Source organism: Mytilus edulis, chromosome 13 (genome assembly GCF_963676685.1).
Source record: "Mytilus edulis chromosome 13, xbMytEdul2.2, whole genome shotgun sequence".
Lineage (NCBI taxonomy): Eukaryota > Metazoa > Mollusca > Bivalvia > Mytilida > Mytilidae > Mytilus > Mytilus edulis.
In genome coordinates this window covers 58,782,589-58,805,467 of record NC_092356.1, presented here as the reverse complement: position 1 = coordinate 58,805,467, position 22,879 = coordinate 58,782,589, and the positions used below count along the sequence as shown (strand labels likewise).

Here is a 22,879-nt window from a genome sequence, read left to right as displayed (position 1 = left end):
GAAGATATCTAGCAGTCAACATATATATGTCAGTGAAAGGGCAGGGTCTTTACAAAGTGTGTCTTAATATAATCCTGGTACCTTTGATAATTATTGACAAGTTAAGAATCAATTTTATAGGCAGCTCCAGGAATTGCCATCAACACCATATAACTTAATGGGCACCACAAAGTTGAGATATAGGCAGTGTCAACTTCTTTAAATTCAGAAATAATCGTGTGCATTTATTATCACGAATTTTTGAAAATAGACCTGAACAATGAAAAATTTGTAAGGATTCCATGGAACCCAGTGTCTCGGCTTCTTTTGCTTTTATTCACAGGCTCAACAAAACTTAGGATAAAATTGATAAAAATATTCCACTCGATACCACTTTAGATTGTGAGTAGCTTCTGTCCAAGTTTGGTGAAAATCCAGGATAGTTTATGAATCTAATACATGAATATGTTTTAAAATCTTTGACTACAGACTGTATGTAATGTTTCCTTGCAGAAAAACAATAAGTCCATTTATCAGTAAAATACGGAAAAAATGGAATGATTTTTTTACAAAATTTACTTCTGGATTATACTATTTTATGATCAGAAATAAGCTTCTGTTCAAGTTTGGTACAAATCAAGGATAGTTTAAGAAAGTTATTAAAATTTTAAAAACTTTAACCACAGAGTGAATTCAATGCTTCCTGGCAGAAAAACTAAGTCCATTTATAAGTAAAAAACGAAAAACAGGAATTTACTGTTTACAAAATTTACTTTTGGATACAGTATCTTATGATCATAAACAAGCTTCTGTCCAAGTTTGGTACAAATCCTGACTAGTTTAAGAAAGTTATTAAAATTTCAAAAACTTTAACCACAGAGTGAGTATTTATGGAACCTGCCTAGGTTGCTGACATCGACGCCGACGGAATGTATGATCACTATGTCTCGCTTTTTTGACAAAAGTCGAAGGCTCAACAAAAATGAGAGACCAAAGCATTTGTATTGTTTGTCTCTGGTAAAATGGAAACCTGACTTGTGCTTTCACCTTTCTGAAACTAAATGTACAAAAGTTTAAAAGATTTTACATCAAGTTCATGCAAAACTCATGCAACACGATATTGTACTGCCCTATTTAAGAAAAAAAACCAACAGTTTACATATTTATCTCCCTTTAAAATTTCCCAAAGTATGTTGGGTTAGTTGCCATTGGTATAATGACTGCTTTAACCAATCCATTTCCAATTCTGTCATTTAAAAACTAGTTTCCTGCACATGCACCTACATGAAATATTTGCCACTGGATTTCCACATCCTTGTTTAGAATTGAGGAGTGATGCAGTTTCACTTGGAAAATTGATTAAATACAACACTTTTGAAAATATTTAATAAAAAATACTTGACATTCACACGCATTTTTGATATACAAACTATTATAAAAATATCCAAATAGATGAATGCATTAAAATATATTTATATAAAACTGTTGATTATACATCATAAATCCGGCAACATTTTGAGAGAAAACCCAGTAGTCTTGTATACAATGATTTCCACTAAATTCTTTAAGTGTTAGATTTCAACTTAATTCTTGTGACGCATAAGAAGTCCATTTCTGTCCATATACACACACGAAAATCACAACATTGGGGTCTGTCCAGTTTACGGTCCAGTGTTATCTCTTACCCATACAGTATATTTGCATACACATAGAATTGTTTTCGTCTATACACATTGTACATGGTAAGTCATTAGTTCCGGTGGATTTGATGGCTGAAAAAAATAATTGAAAAAATAGGTAAACAGATATAACATACATGACGGAATTCACTACTGGAACCATTGACAATTGCGGAACATTTGAGTACTCAGCGATATTTTTATATATATATTCGTGTTTATTAATTATATATAATCTTTTAGCGATTCTAAAAGATTTATATTTTAATTAGTATTTTCCTGTGTGATTTTCTATAAATGCTATATGCGGATATAAGAAGGTGTGGTATGAGTGCCAATGAGACAACTCTCTCGTCCAAGTCACATCTAAATGGTTAACCATTGCGGCCTTCAACACGGAGCCTTGGCTCACACCGAACAGCAAGCTATAAAGGGCCCCAAAATGACATGTGGAAAACCAACGGTCTAATACAAGATACTAATCATCCTGATAAAATTGAGAATGGAAATGGGGAATGTGTCAAAGAGACAAGAACCTGACCAGCTGGCCCTAAACAAAAATATGTACTAGTTCAGTGATAATGGACGTTCTATACTAAACTCCGATATATACACAAGAAACTAATTTATAAAAATTAAAAATCTTGCATGAACATGAATATTTGTACAAGGATGCATGATATTTATAAAGATAGATGTTAATAATTTATAATGGGAGGTTGTTTTTTCTTCTCATTTGCTTTTCCCCCGACAAATGAGACTGTAAAAATCGGGATCCCCTTAGTTGCTTCCCTGGACAACTTAGGGTTGATGTAAAAGTTATTATTAATAAAAATATGTTTAAAATTTATTAAAAAAATAAAATGTTACAAGACTAACAAAAGCCAGAGGCTCCTGATTTGTGACAGGCGCAAACAGAGTTTGCCCATAATGGGTCTTCTATTGGAAATAAAAGTTAGTTAGCTCGTACTCTAGCAGGCAAATACGATTTAAGATCTTTAAATGGTTCCCGTTGTTCAAAGTAGTATTATTAAACGTTGGTATTAAAATGAAATGATACTTCCATGATTTAACCGTGCCGTCCAATCTGAAATCAAATGACATACTAATATAACATGCTTTAAATGACTGCAAGAAAATGAACAAACGAAACCTACCCCAATCTTTATCTACAAAAGACAGTAAGACGAGAACTTCTCCAAATGAAATGTACCGTTTCTGTGCTTCTATCATTGACAAGAAAAACAACAACGCCATTCCTACCATAACGACTTTCATGTTGTAATGTTCACTACAAACGTGGCAATGATTTTTCTCTGGGAACATTATGGTTGTTTTGGGAAAACACGGAGAATTTTATGTAGTCCATTAATTTGTTGTTTATTTATATCTTGGTAATTAGTGATGCATGTTTTTCTATATTTACATGTGTTGAGAATCATTCCTTAGCAATAAAAATCATCTTTACAACACATTGCACATCGTCACTCTATTTTGTCTTAATAGAAACACATTACTAAAGATTATTTACATGTAAAGCATCAAACCGTTGTTTTCCAGGTGGGTTATGGTTTGACTAACTTTTCAGGTAAGTCAAGTTATACTCCCTCGGGTATTGGAAACGAAACATGTTTATGATTATGATTATGATAGTTTTTTATATGAGGTATCTAATGTACATAAGGAACCCCTGAATTGTGGGTATTTTGGGGTATTCTGAAATCGAATTGTGCAGTACGCTGAAAAAATATTTCATGATATCATGAAATCGAATTACATCAGTAGGTCCTTGATGAGGGTATAGAATTGGGAGGGGTTCTAAAGTATGGAGCTGGTGGATCCAAAGGGTTTCTCTTCTCCCTCTCGACGTGGTGTGTCACTCAATATCCACATAATTATTTAGAAAGTTAAGCTGAACCATGACGAATATCAATTAAACCATGACAGTACTGAACCAAACCATGACATCGAATTTACAGTAATTTTAAATTGTGTGAAAAGGTAGCTACTTTTCAGAATAATTGACGACAGTTTAATATTATAATGAAATATGTGATGTAACAAACAGTATAACAAATTACCTTGTTTATGCGTGAGAAAAAAATAAGTAAGACATACTGCAAGTATTATTCTGCGTCAAATCATCCACTATTCAGTACACTTTTTAATGAACCTCTATATTTGCTATAAACAAAAATACTTACCAGCTGGAATTTATGTTTAGTAAAGAATCATAATATTTATATTGTGTAATTTTTATACGTCCGTCAAAGTTTTGACGGGACGTATTATGGTATACAAATGTCCGGTGTCCGTCCTTCCGTCTGTCCGTCCGTCTGTCCGTCCGTCCGTCTGTCCGTCTGTCCGGCGTAAACATGCCGCACCGTAACTTGAGAACGACTTATCCAAATTTCATGAAACTTAATATAGTTGTTTCTTATGATGGTCAAATGATCTGTATACTTTTTGGTGAAAATAAGATTTAAACTTTTTGAGTTACGGCACTTTATAACTAAAACAGGGGTGTGTTTTTTCACATGTCGCACTGTATCTCAAAAACGATTCTTGATTATGAATTAAAACTTTAAACACTTCTTAGTTATATTAATCTCAATATCTGTATACTTTTTGGAGTTGATTCAAAATTTCATTTTTGAGTTATTGAGTATTTTGTAAAAAAGGGGGAGGTTTTTTTTACATGTCGCGCCATATCTCAAAAACGATTTATGATTATTGCTTAAAACTTTACACATGTCTTTGTTATATTAATCTAAAGATCTGTATACTTTTTGGTGATGATTCAAAATTTCATTTTTGAGTTATTGAGTATTTTGTAAAAAAGGGGGAGGTTTTTTTTTTACATGTTGTGCCGTATCTCAAAAACGATTTATGATTATTGCTTAAAACTTTACACACTTCTTTGTTCTATTAATCTAAAGATCTGTATACTTTTTGGTGATTATTCAAAATTTTATTTTTGAGTTATTGAGTATTTTGTAAAACAGGAGAGGTTTTTTTACATGTCGCGCCGTATCTCAAAAATAAGTTATGATTATTGCTTAAAACTTTACATACTTCTTTATTATATTAATCTAAAGATCTGTATACTTTTTGGTTTTGATTAAAATTTTATTTTGGTAATATTTAGTTTTTTGTAAAAAAAAAACCCAGGGTGGGGGGTTTCACATGTCCCGCCGTGTCTCTAAAACAATATATATATGGTTATTGCTTAAAACTTTCTCAGAAACTATTTATGATTATTGCATAAGACTTCCACATAAGACGTCGGGCGTATCATGCGCTCATGGCGCAGCTGTTTATTTATCATTAAAATCACGTAACACAATCATGTCCAACTTAACAAAGCTATGTCATAATCACTACATACTAATTATTTGCTCCTCGATACGACAACGGTACCACCCGTGATATAATAAATGCAAATGTACAAAAAAGAGACGCAATACATAAAGTACAAACATCAAACTTTCACTGCACGTTCACAGAAGGTTAATAAAACATTTACAACTGGGAACGTTTTTTAAAAAAATTACACAATCTTGACATGCAGAAAAACTTTACAGCAAATTAATTTCTTCCATCATATTATCGTAAATGATAAATCACATTGCATTTATTGTGAATTTAAATTGCAGTGCAACGAATACCTGATGCAGTTATTCGTATGCCAAGAATTTCGTTAAAACGTACATAAAACCACGTTTTTAACGGCTGCTCTAGGTACAAGTAACATATTGTAATTTATATATATAAATAATACATTTCTTAAGGATAAAAGAAACAACTGCACCAAACTGAAAGGTATGTTAAATCACAATATAACTAGTAGATATATATGTATGGTGTGTACAAGTTACTAACTATACAACAGGTGGTTGGAAATTATCTCCTAAATTGGTTTTGTTATCCCATGTGGGGCATAATGCCAAAAATTTAATATAATATATAATTTTATTGTTCAATAACAAAGTTAGATTGAACAGACAAAATTGAAAGCGCATCTTTTTAATGATAATAGGAAGGGCTACGACTTTTGAATTGTAACTTTTTGTGAATACTGGATTGTTCCATTGAAAGATGATGATTTCCAGACCGGCAGTTCATTAATCGGGCAACTTATTCATTTTCTGGAAAAGTCGTTAATCAAACAGTTGCAACTGTTATTCTTGACCTAATATAACTTTTTATCAATGTTGCTTACTTTTAAAAACACAAAAACCAATCAAAAGTCATTCTCTATTAAGGGGAGATAATCCCATACCTAGGAAGTTCAACTTATCTTTATTCAAATTTCTCTAATTTAGTATTTCACTTATATAATGCAATAGGAATAAATAAAAAGTTGAAATATAACTATATCTTACTTTTTACCGAAAACCATAGTGTATAGTATACAGGAACATTAAGGCAGCAACCATTTGATTTTCTGGGGGGTCTAGTAAATACCAATATGACCAATAATGAATAGAAATCGGGCTGACCTCTACCTACTAAAAGTTTTTGTTTCTAGTGATTACGATTAAAACATGTTCAATACATGACTTATTTTGTTCACACATTGTTGTCAATATAATGGAATTGTATGCGACTGTTGTGCAAGTGAGAGGTTCAGCTAGCAATACAACCAGGTTTTATCCACAGTTTTTTACACAAGGAAATTTCTATACCAAGTCAGGAACATAACAGTCGCTTTCCATTCGTTTGATGTGTTTGAGCTTTTGAATTTTCCATTTGATAAGGGACTTTCCGATTTGAATGTTTTCTTTTTTGATATATTTTTTTCATTTTAAATCTCGTTAATATCAACGACAGTATAATTCTTTACCTCAGTATCGTTCTTTTATATTTGTTTAGTTTTTTTTTTTTTTTATTGTTTTGATCTAATGTTGGGCCTACGGTGGTTCCATCTTGAGGGGTACAATAATTTGCAGTGGCGGATCTAGAAACTTTTATAACTGAGGGGAGGGATGCTGACTACCTAGCGGGGGTTCAATACGGCTTCAGTGATTTCCTATGTAATCAAACAAACTTTTCCCACAAACGAGGGAGACCCAGACACCCTTGTGCCCTCTAAATCCGTCTCAGTCTGATTTGGAATAAGGTACTATGTTTACTATTCCAAACGGTATCTGATGAATCACCGAGTTATTTCAAAGATTTGCAAATCATTGTTTATTTTAAAATATTTGTTATACAAACATGATATAAACACCGCTGCATTGAAGACCCAATGGTGGACTTCGGCTGTTATCTGCTCTATGGTCGGGTTGTTGTCTCTTTGACACATTCCCCATTTCCATTCTCAACTTTATCTAATGCATTAAGGAGCTACCATTTGATTTTATTCGGGATGGGTAGGGGATTGTCCTGCATTTATATTAGTTGTAGTCTCCGTCCTGCCTTTTTAATTTTCACTCTATTATGTCGTGCCTTTTTTTTCAGTTTATCCTGACTCTTTGACAAACATTTTCACCCTGCCTTTTATTTGCCAAGTTGCTCATCCTTTTTTTTTAATCATCACTCATGTCCTACCTTTTTTCAAATTTCATCCTAGCCCTCACCCCATAAAAATCAAATGGTGGCTCTTTTACTCTAGGAACAGAATATCTATCAATATATATATATGTTCCTATGTTCCTGCTGTTACTATACAAAACCTTGGTTTAAGATCATATTTGAATCATAATTAAATGACAGGCCTGGACAATAACGATCAATAACAAGGCGAAAGTCAAGTTAGGTTCCCAGGGGGGCATATACACATAACATATATAATTGATACAACATACAGTATTTTACATAACATTCATAAAATAAATTATTGAAATAAAGTCATACAGGTATTATTTGTTGAAATGAAAAAGTATTTAAGAGTTGCCACTCCAGAGACATGAGAGATGTGGCAAACTGTTTTTTTTTCACTTGATTTATGATATTTTGCTGGAAATGTATAAATATAAGTAAGAAAAAGAACTGTGGTTTGAAACTTTAAATTATATAACAAATCCTTGTTGAGGTCATACTCAGTCAGTGGGTCATATTGTAAACCAATAGATATAGATCAATGGGAAATAACTCTAAATTTTGACCTATATTTTCCTGTTTACCGATGAAATGTGTAAATAACTAAGCTCTCTGTTCAGGTAGTATTGTATTATTTTTTTCCACAAATTATACACTTAATACACGTTTTGAGATGATAAACAACTTGATGAACAACAATACTATAAAATGATAGCGGAATACTTCGATGATTGAGGCTTGTTTAGGGGAGGGGGGGGGGGGGGGGGGGGTATCCCCCAATATCCTAGTCCAAATAATTATGACGTCTTGAAAGGCTATTATAATTTTTTTCTTTGACGCCTTACATCGACTGTAAGGCGTCAAAGAAAAAAATTATAATAGCCTTTCAAGACGTCATAATTATTTGGACTACCAATATCCCATATCCCATTAAGTTTTTATCCCAATATCCCGTATCCCTATAATGTTTACCCCTAATATCCCAATGAATATTTTTTACAAATATCCCATATCCCTAAAACTATTTTGAAATATCCCAAAAAATCATTATAAATTCATTCCCAAGCATGCTAGTTCAAAATAACTCAAAATTTAACACAAGAAAGCTTTCTGCTAATGTACCTACATTACACTTAACTGAACATTGCAATATTTTTACAGCAGGCAAAATTTGCACAACCCTTGTTTTGCAAAGAAATAAGACAACATTTGACTCTGTGATCTTGACCTTTATGAATTACATGGATCCCAATATTTTTGTTACTTTTTTTTTAATTTCCTTCCTTACAACACCAGTATAAATAGAAAGAAAATATATTAATTTACATTGATTATTTAGGAATTATTCGTTATTAACATAGTTTATACAGCGAAATATCTACTTTGTGATATGGGACTTGCTCTGACGTCCCTCGGCCCCAGCTTGTCTGGCAAAACAGCCGTTGCACATCAGAACAATCTGTGAAACGTGGAGACCTCTGAAGATCCTCGCCACGCCACGTAAAAAATAAGAGGTATAAAATATCCTGTAATCATATAAAGCATCAAAACAAATGAAAACATTGACAACAATAAGGCTTAACTCATCAGATGGATACATCTAACAAAACTCTTTGATTATTTCAAGAAAATTATCAATGCATATGAGCATATAATATAAAAAAAGATGTGGTATGATTGCCAATGAGACAACTCTTCACAAGAGACCACGTGACACAGAAATTAACAACTATAGGTCACCGTACAACCTTCAACAATGAGCAAAGCTCATACCTCATAGTTAGCTATAAAAAGACCTGAAATGACAAATGTAGAACAATTCAAACGAGAAAACTAACGGCCTAATTTATGTATAAAAAAATGAACAGAAACAAATATGTAACACAGCAACAAACAACAACCACTGAATTAAAGACTCCTGACTTTGGACAGGCACATACATACAGAATGTGGCGAGGCTAAACATGTTAGCGGGATCCCAACCCTCCCCTTAACCTGGGACAGTGGTGTAACAGTACAACATTAGAACGAACTATACAAATCAGTTTAAAAAGGCTTAACTCATCAGATGGATACAAATAGAAACACATCTAACAAAAACAGAGAGTGGACGTGACCGAGTACTTGTACATCCCATCAACAAAAAGACACTAAGTACAGATCTTAGAGTACTTGCAGTTACTGACAGCTAGTTCAAAGCCAATTACAACTAATAAAAAGTAATGCATCTGAGACAAAATTATCAATCATTACACATCCAACATCCAATGGCACAGTAAACAACATCTCCGTAAAAATGAGGATGTGCTATCCCGTTTGAAATAATTTTTTACAGGTAGAACCAAACTTCAAAACCAAATCTAGAATTTAGTAAAGATTTTAAGTGCTTTGTGGTAACTAAATCCCTGACTTAATATTTTTTACCAGTAATACATAGATTTCGTTCATTAAAATCTAAATCGTTACAACAGACACGGACATAGCGGAGGTGTTGTGATATACAAACACTGTAAGATAGTGCCAGAGGAACATCACCATCCAAAAAAGGAAAAATTAACAATAAGGAACGAAGTATGGAAGGCAAAACAAATACTTTTAAAATTATCAGTACATATGAGCATATAAATATCGAAAATAGATCAATACTTTTCGCTTGGGTTTGGATGACTTTTAAATAAAACGACCATTAACTCAATTAAAATCAACAAGGCACTAAAATGACCTTTAATATTAAACTTTTTGGGGCAATTTTATCAAGTGAGATGTAAATGTTTCTGTACTTAACTTTTAAATTCCACTTATTTTTTTTCATGTTAAAAATTCAATATCCTTATAAATGCATCAATATCCCATATCCCATTTACTTTTAGGACAAATATCCCGTATCCCAATATACCCTATACAAGCCTCATGATTGAAGTAATCGGGTACAATCACTATTTTGGGTGTTGCTAAAAGGCGGAAACGGAACGGAAAGAAATACTTATATGGACGGAATTTAAGGGGGGAATGGGAGGAACTACGAAAATCAATAAGGACTGAAGTAATGAAATTACACAATTATGTTGACAATAGTATATAAGCTAGATATCAAAGAAAAATAGCAGACAGTGTTGGAAAAACATTACAGCTACAAACAACAAGAGACTATAAAGAGCACATGCCATTCCTCTATGACCTCTCGAACATTATAGACTTGAAGTATCTTGAATAGTTCATGACAAAAATCTCTTTATCTACTTAAGTTTTTACCCAAAAAGAGAGGATAAAAAAGTCGTCATTTAAGGGCAATCATTACTTTAAAAAGTCTACTGACTATAATGGAAATTTTGACTTGTTTGTAGATCTTGTCATGCTGATCATTTTTGTTATAAAAGTTTCTAGCTATCGCTTATAGTTTTCAAGATAATTGGCAAAAAAACAAAGACTGATAAATTCATTAACAGCGAAAAACTCCAATACCGAGTCGACTCACGATTTCGCAGGACATTTTGACCTCCTTGTTAAGATCTTGTCTTGCTGTATTTGTAATCTAAAGTTTTTATCTATTTATTATTTATTATATATTTCAATATAATAGGCATACATGGAAAGTGGTAAAATTTGCCATTTAAGGGTGATAACTCCTAAACTAAACGAAATCATTTGACCGTTTGGTGTGTATGGACATAAGGTAGAACTCAACATTCTAAACATATTTTTCACATCAGGGTTTCACTATTCATAGCAGTTTTCAAAAGACAGCACTTACTATCTCTGTGTTTTAGCCATGTCGGCTATCTTGGCTGGCAGGCAGGGTTATTCAACACTCTTTTAAAACTAGATATACCAATAATAATTGATGCCAAGTTTAACCAAAACTGTTAGACGACTTCCTAAAAGGCATGTGTTCGGTCACATGTTGACCAGTAGTTTCAAAGAAGATTTTTGTAAAAGTTAACAAAGACGAAAACAGACTACGGACGCCAAGTGACGAGAAAAGCTCAATTGGCAGGGCCAGGTCAGATAAAACAAGAACTTTCAAAGGGTACCTCCTTAAGCAAGTCTAACAGCAGAAAACGACCATTGCAGAGCAGTAGCATTAAATGAACAATTCACTATAATTGTATCAACTAAGAAGAGAACAGAATCAAACAGGTTCAACAGGCCGTTGATTCTGTGGTATCTCAAGAAACTGTTCTGGGTCAGGTATTATTTAGTAAATGATATCAGTGATATCTTGGATAAATGGGTGTTTGGACAGTAGAAACATCCAAACGATCAGATGCGTAGTGTAAAATAAAGTATCATTTCTGCCATAAAAAAGAACAGAGAAGTTTTCAGTTGCCTTGACTTAGCACCAAAATATTTAAAAACTACCAATAAATATACAAGTGGCTTTCAAATTTTAACATTCCTTAAGTGTGAATGAATATAAATTCATGTCTATCATAGTGTTAACAGGTGTCACATGTGAAGCTGGATATGAGATTTGTCGGTTTATTTCTTCTGAATTTAAATGTCCCTTTGGTATCTTTCGCCTATCTTTTAATGTTTTCAATTACCGGTATACATGTATATAGTAAAACAGCATACTGAATAAGTGACACTACATTATGAAATAAGATTCACGGTTACTTGTAGGGATTGAATTTTCAGAGAAGAATTAAGCAGCATGATATTAAAATCAGTGTGGACTATTTGATTTTGAAAACTCTAGGACATGACTACTCATGACTAACTTGGCGAGAGCACCACTGTGCAAATCTTATATCCATGTAAGTAAATAATTTCCGACACTTGCATTTTTAACCTCAATTGGTATTTTATGATTTTAAAATCTAAGAGATGTAATGTCGCTTTTCGGACATTCATACCAAACAGCATTCTTCATAAATTTTTATTTTTTTGTAAGTTTTTACATAAAATAAAATATATTTAAGTTTCTATTCTAGTTCATGGGTGTCCTTATCGGTTGTTGTCCGTGCACCATTGTCGTATTAGGATTCTTTACTTTTCTTTTCATTATACAAGAAAAGATAAAAGATAGATAGAAAATCACCAGTGCGGAACAACGAAACAAGATACATCACATCACATCACTTATCTGTATTCACGGCAATTAAAAAAAGACACAAAGAAAAAAGATGAAAAGCATTTCCCCAATCACAACCTATCTATAAAATCAAAGCAGATGTCCGTCTTTTTATTCTGTATATATATTTTTTTTATGTTGTTGGGTAACTATCTTATTGACATTGATCCAACTTTCTTAAAATAAGAAAAGTCGAACAGACTATACAGAATCGCAAGAACGACCTACACATGACCCTATCAAATATTTTAAAAACACAATCTCATTATCTCCTGCTATTTCAATACTTTATGCTTTAAAATCTTTTTATTCAAAATTCATTCCTCTGTTTTTCTTTTTTGTAAACATGTGTTATTCTATATTAAACATGCCTATGTAGATAAAATAGCCAAGAAGAAAAGAGGTTAATTCACGCTGTTTCCGTTCCGTATTCCGTTCCGTTTTCTGTTTCTGCTGTTTAGCAACACCCATCAGTGATTATATCATAACCATATTATGTAGTCAGGCACCTGTCATTGTGTAAATCATTGTAAAAAATATGGGCAACGGGAAGAAAAAGGTGTCCATGTATATAAAAAAAGAGCTCTATCCATGAACAGTTTTCACTGTTTTCTTCCCATTGACATAGCCCATATTATTATTGTTATTATTGACTATCATTGACAAAACAGGCATGACACGTATTCTAATCTTTAAAATAAAGATGGACCACACATATCAAGCTTACAAATTGACAACCATGGCTTAATTAGTTTATGCATTGAACTCTGTGTACAGACACACCTGTTTAGTTTGAAAAGTTCTGTCAGGCTAACTAGTTTAATTGATAATGACCAGTTAAATGAATTTAGCTTGTTTAGTGTATACTATACACAAAATGATACATGGATGCTATATTTTGAAAAATATTTATATTTTATAATAAAAATAATAGATACTTTATTGTATTGTAAATATATAAATTTGTGATTGAAAAAGTGATAAGAAAATATACTGTCAGGGCCGGGGTGATCCATCCATTTTTAAAGCAATTGCTTTTATGCTAGGCACTGGCTACGGTTACATGGAAATGTAACAATAATAAAAATATTATTGTTACATTGGAGACTAAATGCCGGAATGCATTGTTGGGTTAGGACCTGTTTAATTACGAATGTAACAATAATTATTGAGGCTACGGTTACATTTCGTTATTGTTACATGAAAAAAAGCAATGTACGATGGGACTAGTAATATGTACTAAATAATAAAAGTTGAGGACATTTATTCAAAAATTTATAACATACAATTTATTTACTGTAATTTTTTATTTACAATGACAATTTCTACAAATCCAGTAAGTTGTTTTTAAAGTCCGACACATTTTTGATGAACGAAATTACGTCCTCCACGGATACGTGTACATACAGATTTTCTTAGTATTTAAGTTACAGTTAGCAAACTTTGCTTTTGATTATCAATTTGCGTCAAGTTATAAAGCTGTATGAAATGTATGTCTTGATATTGTTTCAGTTTCGTTTAAAACGCATCCCAAGTTTTTTTCACCATAAACAAAATTGGTCCAAAGTATAATGACACTTAATAAGAGTAGGTGTGCAGTTAAATACTTTAAAAAAGTGAAACCATTGAACTATATTTTTCGCCTTTGACAGTCACACTCCTAATCTTGAGTAGTATCTTTAAGAACATCAAAACCATTAATACGTAGTAAAACTATCAAGTTGTACACCATTTGTTGAATAATAATATTTTATTATTTATGGGCGTTTTTCAATAAAAGCGTACATTTCAGACCTAAAAAAAATGGAAAATCAACTTGTTTAAAATTTAATTTCAAGAGTTATTTTGAATACCTCTATAATAGACCTGTTTGTAAACAAAAAGTGCAATCTTAAATATTCTTTAAAATGATATTATTTTCATAATTTGTGTACTGTTTTTAAATGTTTCCTATAGACATTCCAGTTTGTTTACTTTAAATACTAGAAAAATATCATTTGTTTTCTGAATTAGAAAATCATTTTTATCGATAAAGATTAGACAGTACTTCACATATGAAGGTTCAACTCATGTTACGTAGTGGACATTTTGATGCGTTTCGTAGTGGACAAACCCGTTTCGTAGTGGACAAAAAGTTTCGTAGTTGACATCAACCCTTCTTATATGTTAATAAAAACATAATAAAAATTACATGAAACTAACCCTTGTTATTTGTTTTGCACGAATATAATTGAAAAAAGATTAAAAAAAGACTACATGGTAGTGGTAGTGTCCACTACGAAACGTTTTTCTCCCATAATTGTTTCGTAGGGGACCGTTTCGTAAGGGACGTATTCGCATACTTTATTTTTTCCCCACAATCCCTATATTGCAGTAGTAACAAGACTAATTGTATTCATCAAAGCATTTATCAAGCTGTACACTGATATTTTTTTCATAATTTTAAAACCAGATACTGAAGGAGATTTGACCCGTTTCGTAGGGGACATTATCAAAAATACGGTATCACTCTGGTCCATTTGATGTGCTCAATTTTTCTTACCAACAATTTAATTGCCGTTATAAATGCATCACTTTTTTTGTAAGACCCTAATGTTTATATCTCTTGCAAACAAAAATTACATTGATTTTATAAAGCTGTTTATTGGCAAATTTTAATGACTTCGTTTCGTAGTGGACAATTTGTGAGGGACACACCTTCTGAAATTAAAAAAATTATATTGAAAGCTGTTTATTAGAATATGTTGGCTCTGAACATACTTTTGAATTATTAAAGAACTTATGTAAAGTAAAAAAAACATTAATTTCTTCATTTTTTACGATATTTTAGAGTATGAATGTTGAACAGGCGGTCTAGGGACATGCCATTTTGGTTGTTTTAGACCATTCAGGAGTCAATATCTTATCAATCCCTCTAAATAATAAACTGTTTCTTTGCTTTAAAATGTTAAATCTAATTCAATGTACTGACTGCACAAAAAATTACTTGCAAATATCAAACACATTTTTTTTAAGTGGCCTAGGACAAGAAAATACGTTTTTATTGAAAAACGCCCTTATCAGTATTAAATTACAAGTATTATTTAGTACATATGTAAGAATGAAGCAATACAACTATAGAAGATTTAAGTTTAATCAATCTAGCGTACATTGCTGTTTTTCATGTAACAATAACGTAATGTAACCGTAGCCTCAGTAATTATTGTTACATTTGTAATTAATCGGTTCCTCACCCAACTTTGCATTCCGGCAATTAGTCTCCAATGTAACAATAATATTTTTATTATTGTTACATTTCCATGTAACCGTAGCCAGTGCCTTTATGCTATCGCGTATGGCCATCTTTGTGACCCAGATCAGAGACTCCGCCCATATCAAGCCATAGTATTTTGTTAAACAGGCTCCTGGTCTGTCATTCTTTAACAACTATGTATGTTTTCTAATGCAATACATAGCTTGAAACTTTAAAAAAACGTTAGTGGATTTAAGAAGTTTCAGAATATGTTTTTGTAGATGTATTTTTGTATTTAAAGGGTCAACCGTTTGACTATCAAATAACATAGAAGTCCGAGTGAAAAACAGTACATTTTTATAACTGCGATTCCGTTTTCCGCCGTTCGTACGATGTTTCAACAAAATATGGATTCATTTCAGTTGTTGATTTAGTATTGAAAATTTAACTGAATTATCTCCTATTAAATACGGTTTTATATGTTTAATTTGTGTTTCTTTAAGAGGTCAGGTGCTCTTGTTCATTCATAAAATTATCGTTCATTCATACATTTATCGTAAAATCAAAATCACTACACAGGTTAATGCGTAGTGTCAAATGATTACCTGTAATCTAAAAATAGACAAACTTTGTTTGCGCAAATAATTTAGCGGAACGAAACCCTTGTTGAAAACACATAACAATAAGTTCGTTTTCCTTTTCTGTCAAACTCCGTAATATTTAGCGATCACCTTACTAATGAAATGGACCCGTCCAAACGTAGTAGATGCCAAGTCGGTCCAGATGAAAGATATTTCAATTTGGAATTTTCTAGTTACATAGATTGAAAAAAAGTACGTCTTTTTAAATATCATGATCAAAACTGGGAATGCATAACAAATGTCAGATGAAACCATTATCCCCGTCTTTTCAGTGAACAAAACTACTGTTTGTTGACACTCGACGGTCCACCGTGTTAGCAATTTTATTTCACATGTTTTCGAAATATTGAAGATCATTTTCGCAATGTTTCCTGAAAATTGATAAATGTCAAAGCAACGTAGAGCTGTTTGTTCTTGTTCGTATAATAAAATTGAGAATGGAAATGGGGAATGTGTCAAAGAGACAACAACCCGACCATAGAAAAACATACAACAGCAGAAGGTCACCAACAGGTCTTCAATGCAGCAAAAAATTCCCGCAACCGGAGGCGTCCTTCAACTGGCCCTAAACAATACATCAGTGATAACGATTTAATGTCATGTTTGTCTGTGATGCCCCCCCCTCCTTTTCGGGATTGCATGAGAATTATAGTTATCTCGTACCCACATGCACTTGTTTCTATCCATAGGAAGGTCGGCTATCCATATAAAACTATTTTGGATAGAAACAAGTGCCTGTGCTCGTACCGCATCAGAAGGACATACATGTATATCAACTGAGCAATAATGTTTGGAACTTAGTTTTAAAAATGATGACAAAGTACCATTATGAAAATATTTTTATTAAGCTGAAATATATATTTATTCTTTACATGTTTATGTCTTGTAAGATATTTTATTTCTTTCCCGTTTTTTAACATTTGCGTCTGGAAAGTTAAAATGTTTTAACTCAATCATTTGTGTTAATGGTTAAATATAAATTGATAATGAAAATTGTTAAAATTAAATCAATAAAGGAAATTATTGCCCAGTTACAAACACTACCAGGGGATAATCCATGATGATTTCTTTTTGAGTTATATATAGCCTGGTAAACGTGTTGTCTCCTTGTGAAATATAAAACGTATTAAAAATGACTTTCTGCTAAAGTCTTTTATTTATATAAAGTTAAAACCTTCTTACTTCTAACTAGACAACACTCATGTCAGGTTTAATTATTATATATATGTGGATGAAAAATAAAAGTCCCTAAACATTAACATGACAGCAATTGCTTTTACAGCCTTTAAGGCTTTGATTAAAAGTAGGATTCTCAACCCTTGATAAAGAGGGGGATTCAAATCATATGTCCCCATTCTCCTAAAGAAAGACCCCCTGGATCCATAGGCAGATTTTGTAGGTTGATTTTAAAGGGAATCACTGAATCATGACTGGAGCGGCCCCTCTTAGGTCATTCAGCCCCCTCTTATGAAAAGTTCTAGATCCACCACTGGGATCCACCACTGACTGTTTATGTTTTGAAAATCCCTCTGAATTTTTATCAATATCAAGATATATACCTTATAAAAAGAGGATTTAGGAAATATTAGTCAAAATAATTATGATGTCTTGAAACTAAATAGATGAAACTTTCTTTCAGTGTTTTATTTCTTTTTTTCTTTGCAATTTCATATTTCATAGGTTCACTTATGTGATAAAAGTAGAATTTTCATGACTTTAATTTCTCTTTTAGCCCTGATATAATACCACAACCCATATCAGTACATTATTGGGATCGAATTTAGTCCTACTTTTAAGCAGACAAAGAGTTTGTTATAGAATACAGAGATTTAACAGAAAAACCTTGTCTTATATCTTTATAACATACATGGAAAATGACTTTATAGCCTTTAACTGATTACATCTAATTTGGAAATGAGGAGAATTCAGAAAGGGGGGAGGGAGGTAGTTTACAATAAAGTAGAACATGCAAGGAAGTAATTATAACTATATACTCAAAACTTACTGTGTTTTGTTGCAACTTCATAACCAAAGAAAATAACCTAGCAGTGTACCCACATTAGTATATAATATGCCAGACGAGTGAAAATAGTCATAATAACCTAGCAGTGTAGCCACATTAGTATATAATATGCCAGACGAGTGAAAAAAATTGACTAAGAAAATATAATATCATTGCAATCAGTATAATCATAGAAGTAATACTCATTAGGTATTACATCTATGGTATAATAAATGTATTTTTCTTTCAGTATTTGAAGGTTAACAGATGGTAGCCATGTCAACAGCTCGTCATGGCCATGCCACTGTAGTGTTAGAGTGCCATGATCATTGCAAGGAAAGTGAATATGGTGCTGCAGAGGTTGTGACCTTGAAACATTCTTATCCTGTGAGTTACCTGTGAATATTTCGCTGTAGAGGTTGTGACCTTGAAACATTCATATCCCGTTAGTTACCTGTTGTGACCTTGAAACATTCCTATACTATCAGTTACCTATTGTGACCTTGTAACATTTATACTATTCTATAAGTTACATGCTGTGACCTTGAAACCTTACTATTCTATAAGTTACCTGTTGCTACCGTAATGAATCATCTCCATAGAACTTTGCCATAGATTGTTAGAATTTATATAACTATATAATGTATTAATGTTTGAATTGTGACGCCTCTAGATATTTTTGTCAATGTTGTCCCATAAAAAAAACAACAACAAAAAAAATGATAAAAACCATCACCAGCATCCTCAATCTTTAATCTACTAGTTTCTGATGAGGTCAGTCAGGGGCGTAGCTAGAAAGAAACGATGTGGAAGCAACTACCAAGAAAAAAATTTGGGACCCTAGGCAGAAATTATTTTTTTTTCGGTTTTCGGTCATGGGACGGTTAAAAGAGGAGCTATATGTAGATAAAAATTTATGAATGTAAAACTATTAATAAATCTTCTGAATATAGTAATACATAAACAACACATATTTGTGATACAGAATTTACTCAAAATTGTCTAAAATCTGCTCTTCGGGTCTGGGCAGAAACAAACTTCTCTATTACTTTGTCAACATTCACACTGAAATCCCGATGAATATGCAGTAATGCTATGTAACTTTCGTTGTTCATTGTTGATCGTACATTTGTTTTCAATTACATACGTAGTACCCTGACTGATAGTTCTCAGGGCCATCATGGCATGGTAGCACTCACAAGATGTTATAAACCAGCGTACGTGTTCGGCATCGAGCGACCTCCCAATTGAATTCGTCAAAATTACATGCTAGGTCAGTTTCGTATGTTTCAGACAATATTGAGATTTGTTCGTTTGCGATATTTCCTACAACACGATGAAGCAGATACAGCACAAAGAAGCGATTTTGGCGTGGTTGCAGGGTGATTGGCTCCGGTAGTCTGTCAACCACATCGCCTTGGCATATTTCAACGATATTGAAGGGATCTGATAATTTTAGTGCCGATTGGTACATCTCATTCCAAACTGATGAACTGGACACTGTAAAATGTGCTCCAAAACTACATATCTAAGACTGAGTATTACAAATTCAAAAGTAAAAATCTTGTAAAAGATACAAGTAACCTTCCGATTTTGTCATAATCTCCAAAAAAAATTATTTTGAAACCAAATGTCGTTATTTAATGATATTTCATCAATCAAAAAAAGTGACAACATAGGTGTTTCCTTTAACATTCAATTTATAAATTTTTATTTTGTCATTTCTTTTTTTGCATGCCGAATCAATGTGCACGCAACTTCGGAGCTACGATCTTTTTCTGAATCAACACTTGTAGCTAGGTTGTCAAACTAATATCCGGGATAGACGGAAAAGACACCAACAGTGTCCGATTCCGATTGACAAACTAATCTCTCTCTTCTGCTTTTTTTTTTTTTTTTTTTTTTTTGTGAAAATGACGTGGATGCACGTGCTGTCGTGCCTCCGGGTAGCTACGCCCCTGTCAGTTAATGCGGAACTATTGTAATAAGTGGTAGGTCAGTGATATTTGTTACGCACTTGTTTTAGCATTGGCACATCTTATTTTCATTGAGATGATTTTGCTCTTCCTCCTCAATCATGGGTATATTGACATAGAAACTAATTCTTATATTATAAGGTCCCATCCCTTGAGTGTTATTGCATTGTCTAAAAAGCACAATTGACACAATGTGTATCTAGGTCAGTTTACAGGAAATCTTTATGATAAGACAATGGTATATTATCATTGGCAATTATTGTTTACATGGAGATAATTTGGTCTTGCACTTTTAGTCATGGTTTTTATTGACTTTTAATGTTTTGCATATTTTGTATGTTATTAAATTTCAATTTAATATTAAAATAATTTATCAAAATTACATACAGATCACAACCAGTTTATTTAATAAAAGGTATTATTGTATATATTTTGCAGTTAAAAGTGCTGGTACCAGAGCATACAGGGAACCCGAAATGCAAGTGGATCTTTCCCATTGTATTTGGAGGGGGACTGGTAGGAGGTGACAATGTGGAAATAACAGTAGAAACCAAACCAAACACATGTGGTTTACTCACTAGCCAAGAATCTACTAAGGTAACAAACCAGATCAAACACATTTGGTCTGCTTACTGAAACCAAAAACCAAGAATCTTAAAACTTAAAAACATGTATACATTGTACTTCAATGCATGTGCTACTCAAAGCCAAGATTTATCAAAGTTGAAACAAAGGAACCAAACATGGTTTCCAATCAGCCAAGAATTCAAAAAGATAAAAATGAATAGGAAGAGAATCCTTATGGATAATAAAAAAAACTATACATGTTATGGAATGCTTACCTGAGGCAGGAAGTTCAATTTAGGTAAGCAAAACAAGATCTTCTAAGCAGTCCATAATATGCTAGAGTTTAAGTCTTGTTGATATATTATGAATAGACACTTGTCTGTCATTAAAGTCTTTATGTTGCCCCATAAATGTCTTGAATTTTGGGGATGTTGGTTTGCTGTCTTATTATATTGACATAAACCATATATTTTTTTATTTACAGATAAAGTTACCCTAAGATACATACACACATCAAAGTACAATTTGAGTTTCTATTGAAGACATTCTGTTTTATATATTATATTGTAATACTGTAGAATAATTTATTTTCGTGGATACCAATTTTCGTTGATTGAATTAATTTTGTACTTTTGTCAAAGTCTGTATATGTATATAACTTTTAAGATTTTTTTCTTTTTTCTTTGTTCACCTGTACCTATGAAATCCATAGAAAGTGGTATCCAACTAATAATAATGAATGGATGTAGTATAACATAATGATCATGGTTGTTTCATTTGTACTTCTCTGTTCATGGTGTTATGAATTATGAATTTGATGTTTTAGATATACCATTGTGAAGACGATCTGCTGACAACACAGAAGATGTATTATATCGTTGGTTATAACTCTTTATTGTGTGTTCTACCTGATTATTGTGTCTGTTATAAAGATGCAAACTTTGTACAAACACAAGTAAGTCAATATATTTGATATAAAGAGAATGAATGATACATGATATGATTGCCAATGAGACAACTGTCCAGTAAAGTCTAAAGGATGTGGATATTAATTTACTAATTTCAAAATTAAGACAGTTTTATCCTTGACTTATGGTACATGTATAAGCAATTGTTTATTTTTTTTAGAATATATGTTTTTCGTGCAGTTTGGTTGCTGTTTCATTGATGTGTTCTCTAATATCATGTAATTAAGCCTTATCCAAAAAATTTCAAATTTAGAAATGTAAGTAAATGTCATTTAACAAAGATCAGTGTGAACTTTCCTTATTTAATATTTTAATTCCTGATTTATCTCCCTTGATTATCATACTAATATTAACACGAATTTCAAGTTTACAAATGTCTTTCTTGGCAGGAGCCATTTGTCATTTTTGAGCAGGGTCCAATAACAACTGACACATGCTCTTTCTATTTCCTTGTTGTATGTGAAAACTTAAAATTAAAATAATGATACATTGTACATAAAATTTCAGTACACAACTTTATTGTGAATTTTTTCCCCTTATTTCATCTTATTTTGAATATATTTATACAAATTGTTTTATAGATATTTTTTTTAATTTTAGAATGTGCAGATGTCAGAAAGTGGGAACATTATACTGTTAGATTGGATGACATGTGGTAGATCTGCTTTACAAGAACAGTGGCTCTTCAAAAGGTAGTAATTACTGGATATATATGTTGTGAAATCCAGTTGATAAATAGTTAGATGAATATGGTTATTTTTCATTAGGTTCCTTTTGATGAAGTAGCTCCTAATTATTACACATATTTTCACTGTCTAGGTGTCAAATGTCTAGGTTTGCATGTAAATCCAGAAAAGTGCTTCACAAAAACAATATTTATTATATGATAATTTCATTTTGAAGAAATAGATTCAGGTTTGTGAAAATTTATTATTTGTGTACCACAGATTTCCAACATATTGTTTATCACTCATCTGCTTGCTACTTATTGTAGTTATAAGAACAGCATACTATTGGATACCAATTTTTCATGGATTTTGTGGTTACTATGGAACAACGAATTCCAATGTCCAACAAATTGCAAATATTCTAAAGGAATTTAAGCAGACTTTGGCAAAACAATGAAATCAAATATCAAATAAAAAGGCAAGTTTTCCTCAATCCACAAAAATTGGTACCCACTAATATTATCCACAGTATATATATGACGCCCGACA

At 32.2% G+C, this 22,879-nt stretch overlaps 1 protein-coding gene and 1 long non-coding RNA gene across 3 annotated transcripts in view; one reads left to right on the top strand and one right to left on the bottom strand.

The window, feature by feature from the left end:
• Positions 1 to 1,350: 1,350 nt before the first annotated feature.
• LOC139502291 (uncharacterized) lies at positions 1,351 to 3,156 on the bottom strand. The gene is made up of 2 exons (XR_011658776.1): positions 2,816 to 3,156; positions 1,351 to 1,751 (listed from the first exon to the last, which is right to left on the bottom strand). It is a non-coding gene; the product is annotated as an uncharacterized lncRNA (long non-coding RNA).
• Positions 3,157 to 7,733: 4,577 nt separating this feature from the next.
• LOC139502290 (uncharacterized) overlaps positions 7,734 to 22,879 on the top strand; it is a 33,955-nt gene continuing 18,809 nt past the window's right edge. The window contains exons 1-6 of one of the 2 annotated variants that reach the window (XM_071291722.1): positions 7,757 to 7,822; positions 11,826 to 11,959; positions 18,402 to 18,538; positions 20,566 to 20,724; positions 21,521 to 21,649; positions 22,263 to 22,354. In XM_071291722.1, the coding sequence (XP_071147823.1) occupies positions 18,419 to 18,538; positions 20,566 to 20,724; positions 21,521 to 21,649; positions 22,263 to 22,354 (500 nt within the window). In that variant the 5' untranslated portion in view covers positions 7,757 to 7,822; positions 11,826 to 11,959; positions 18,402 to 18,418. Of the gene's footprint in view, positions 7,823 to 11,825; positions 11,960 to 18,401; positions 18,539 to 20,565; positions 20,725 to 21,520; positions 21,650 to 22,262; positions 22,355 to 22,879 lie in introns of both variants that reach the window. The other variant, XM_071291721.1, reaches the window with a different exon arrangement.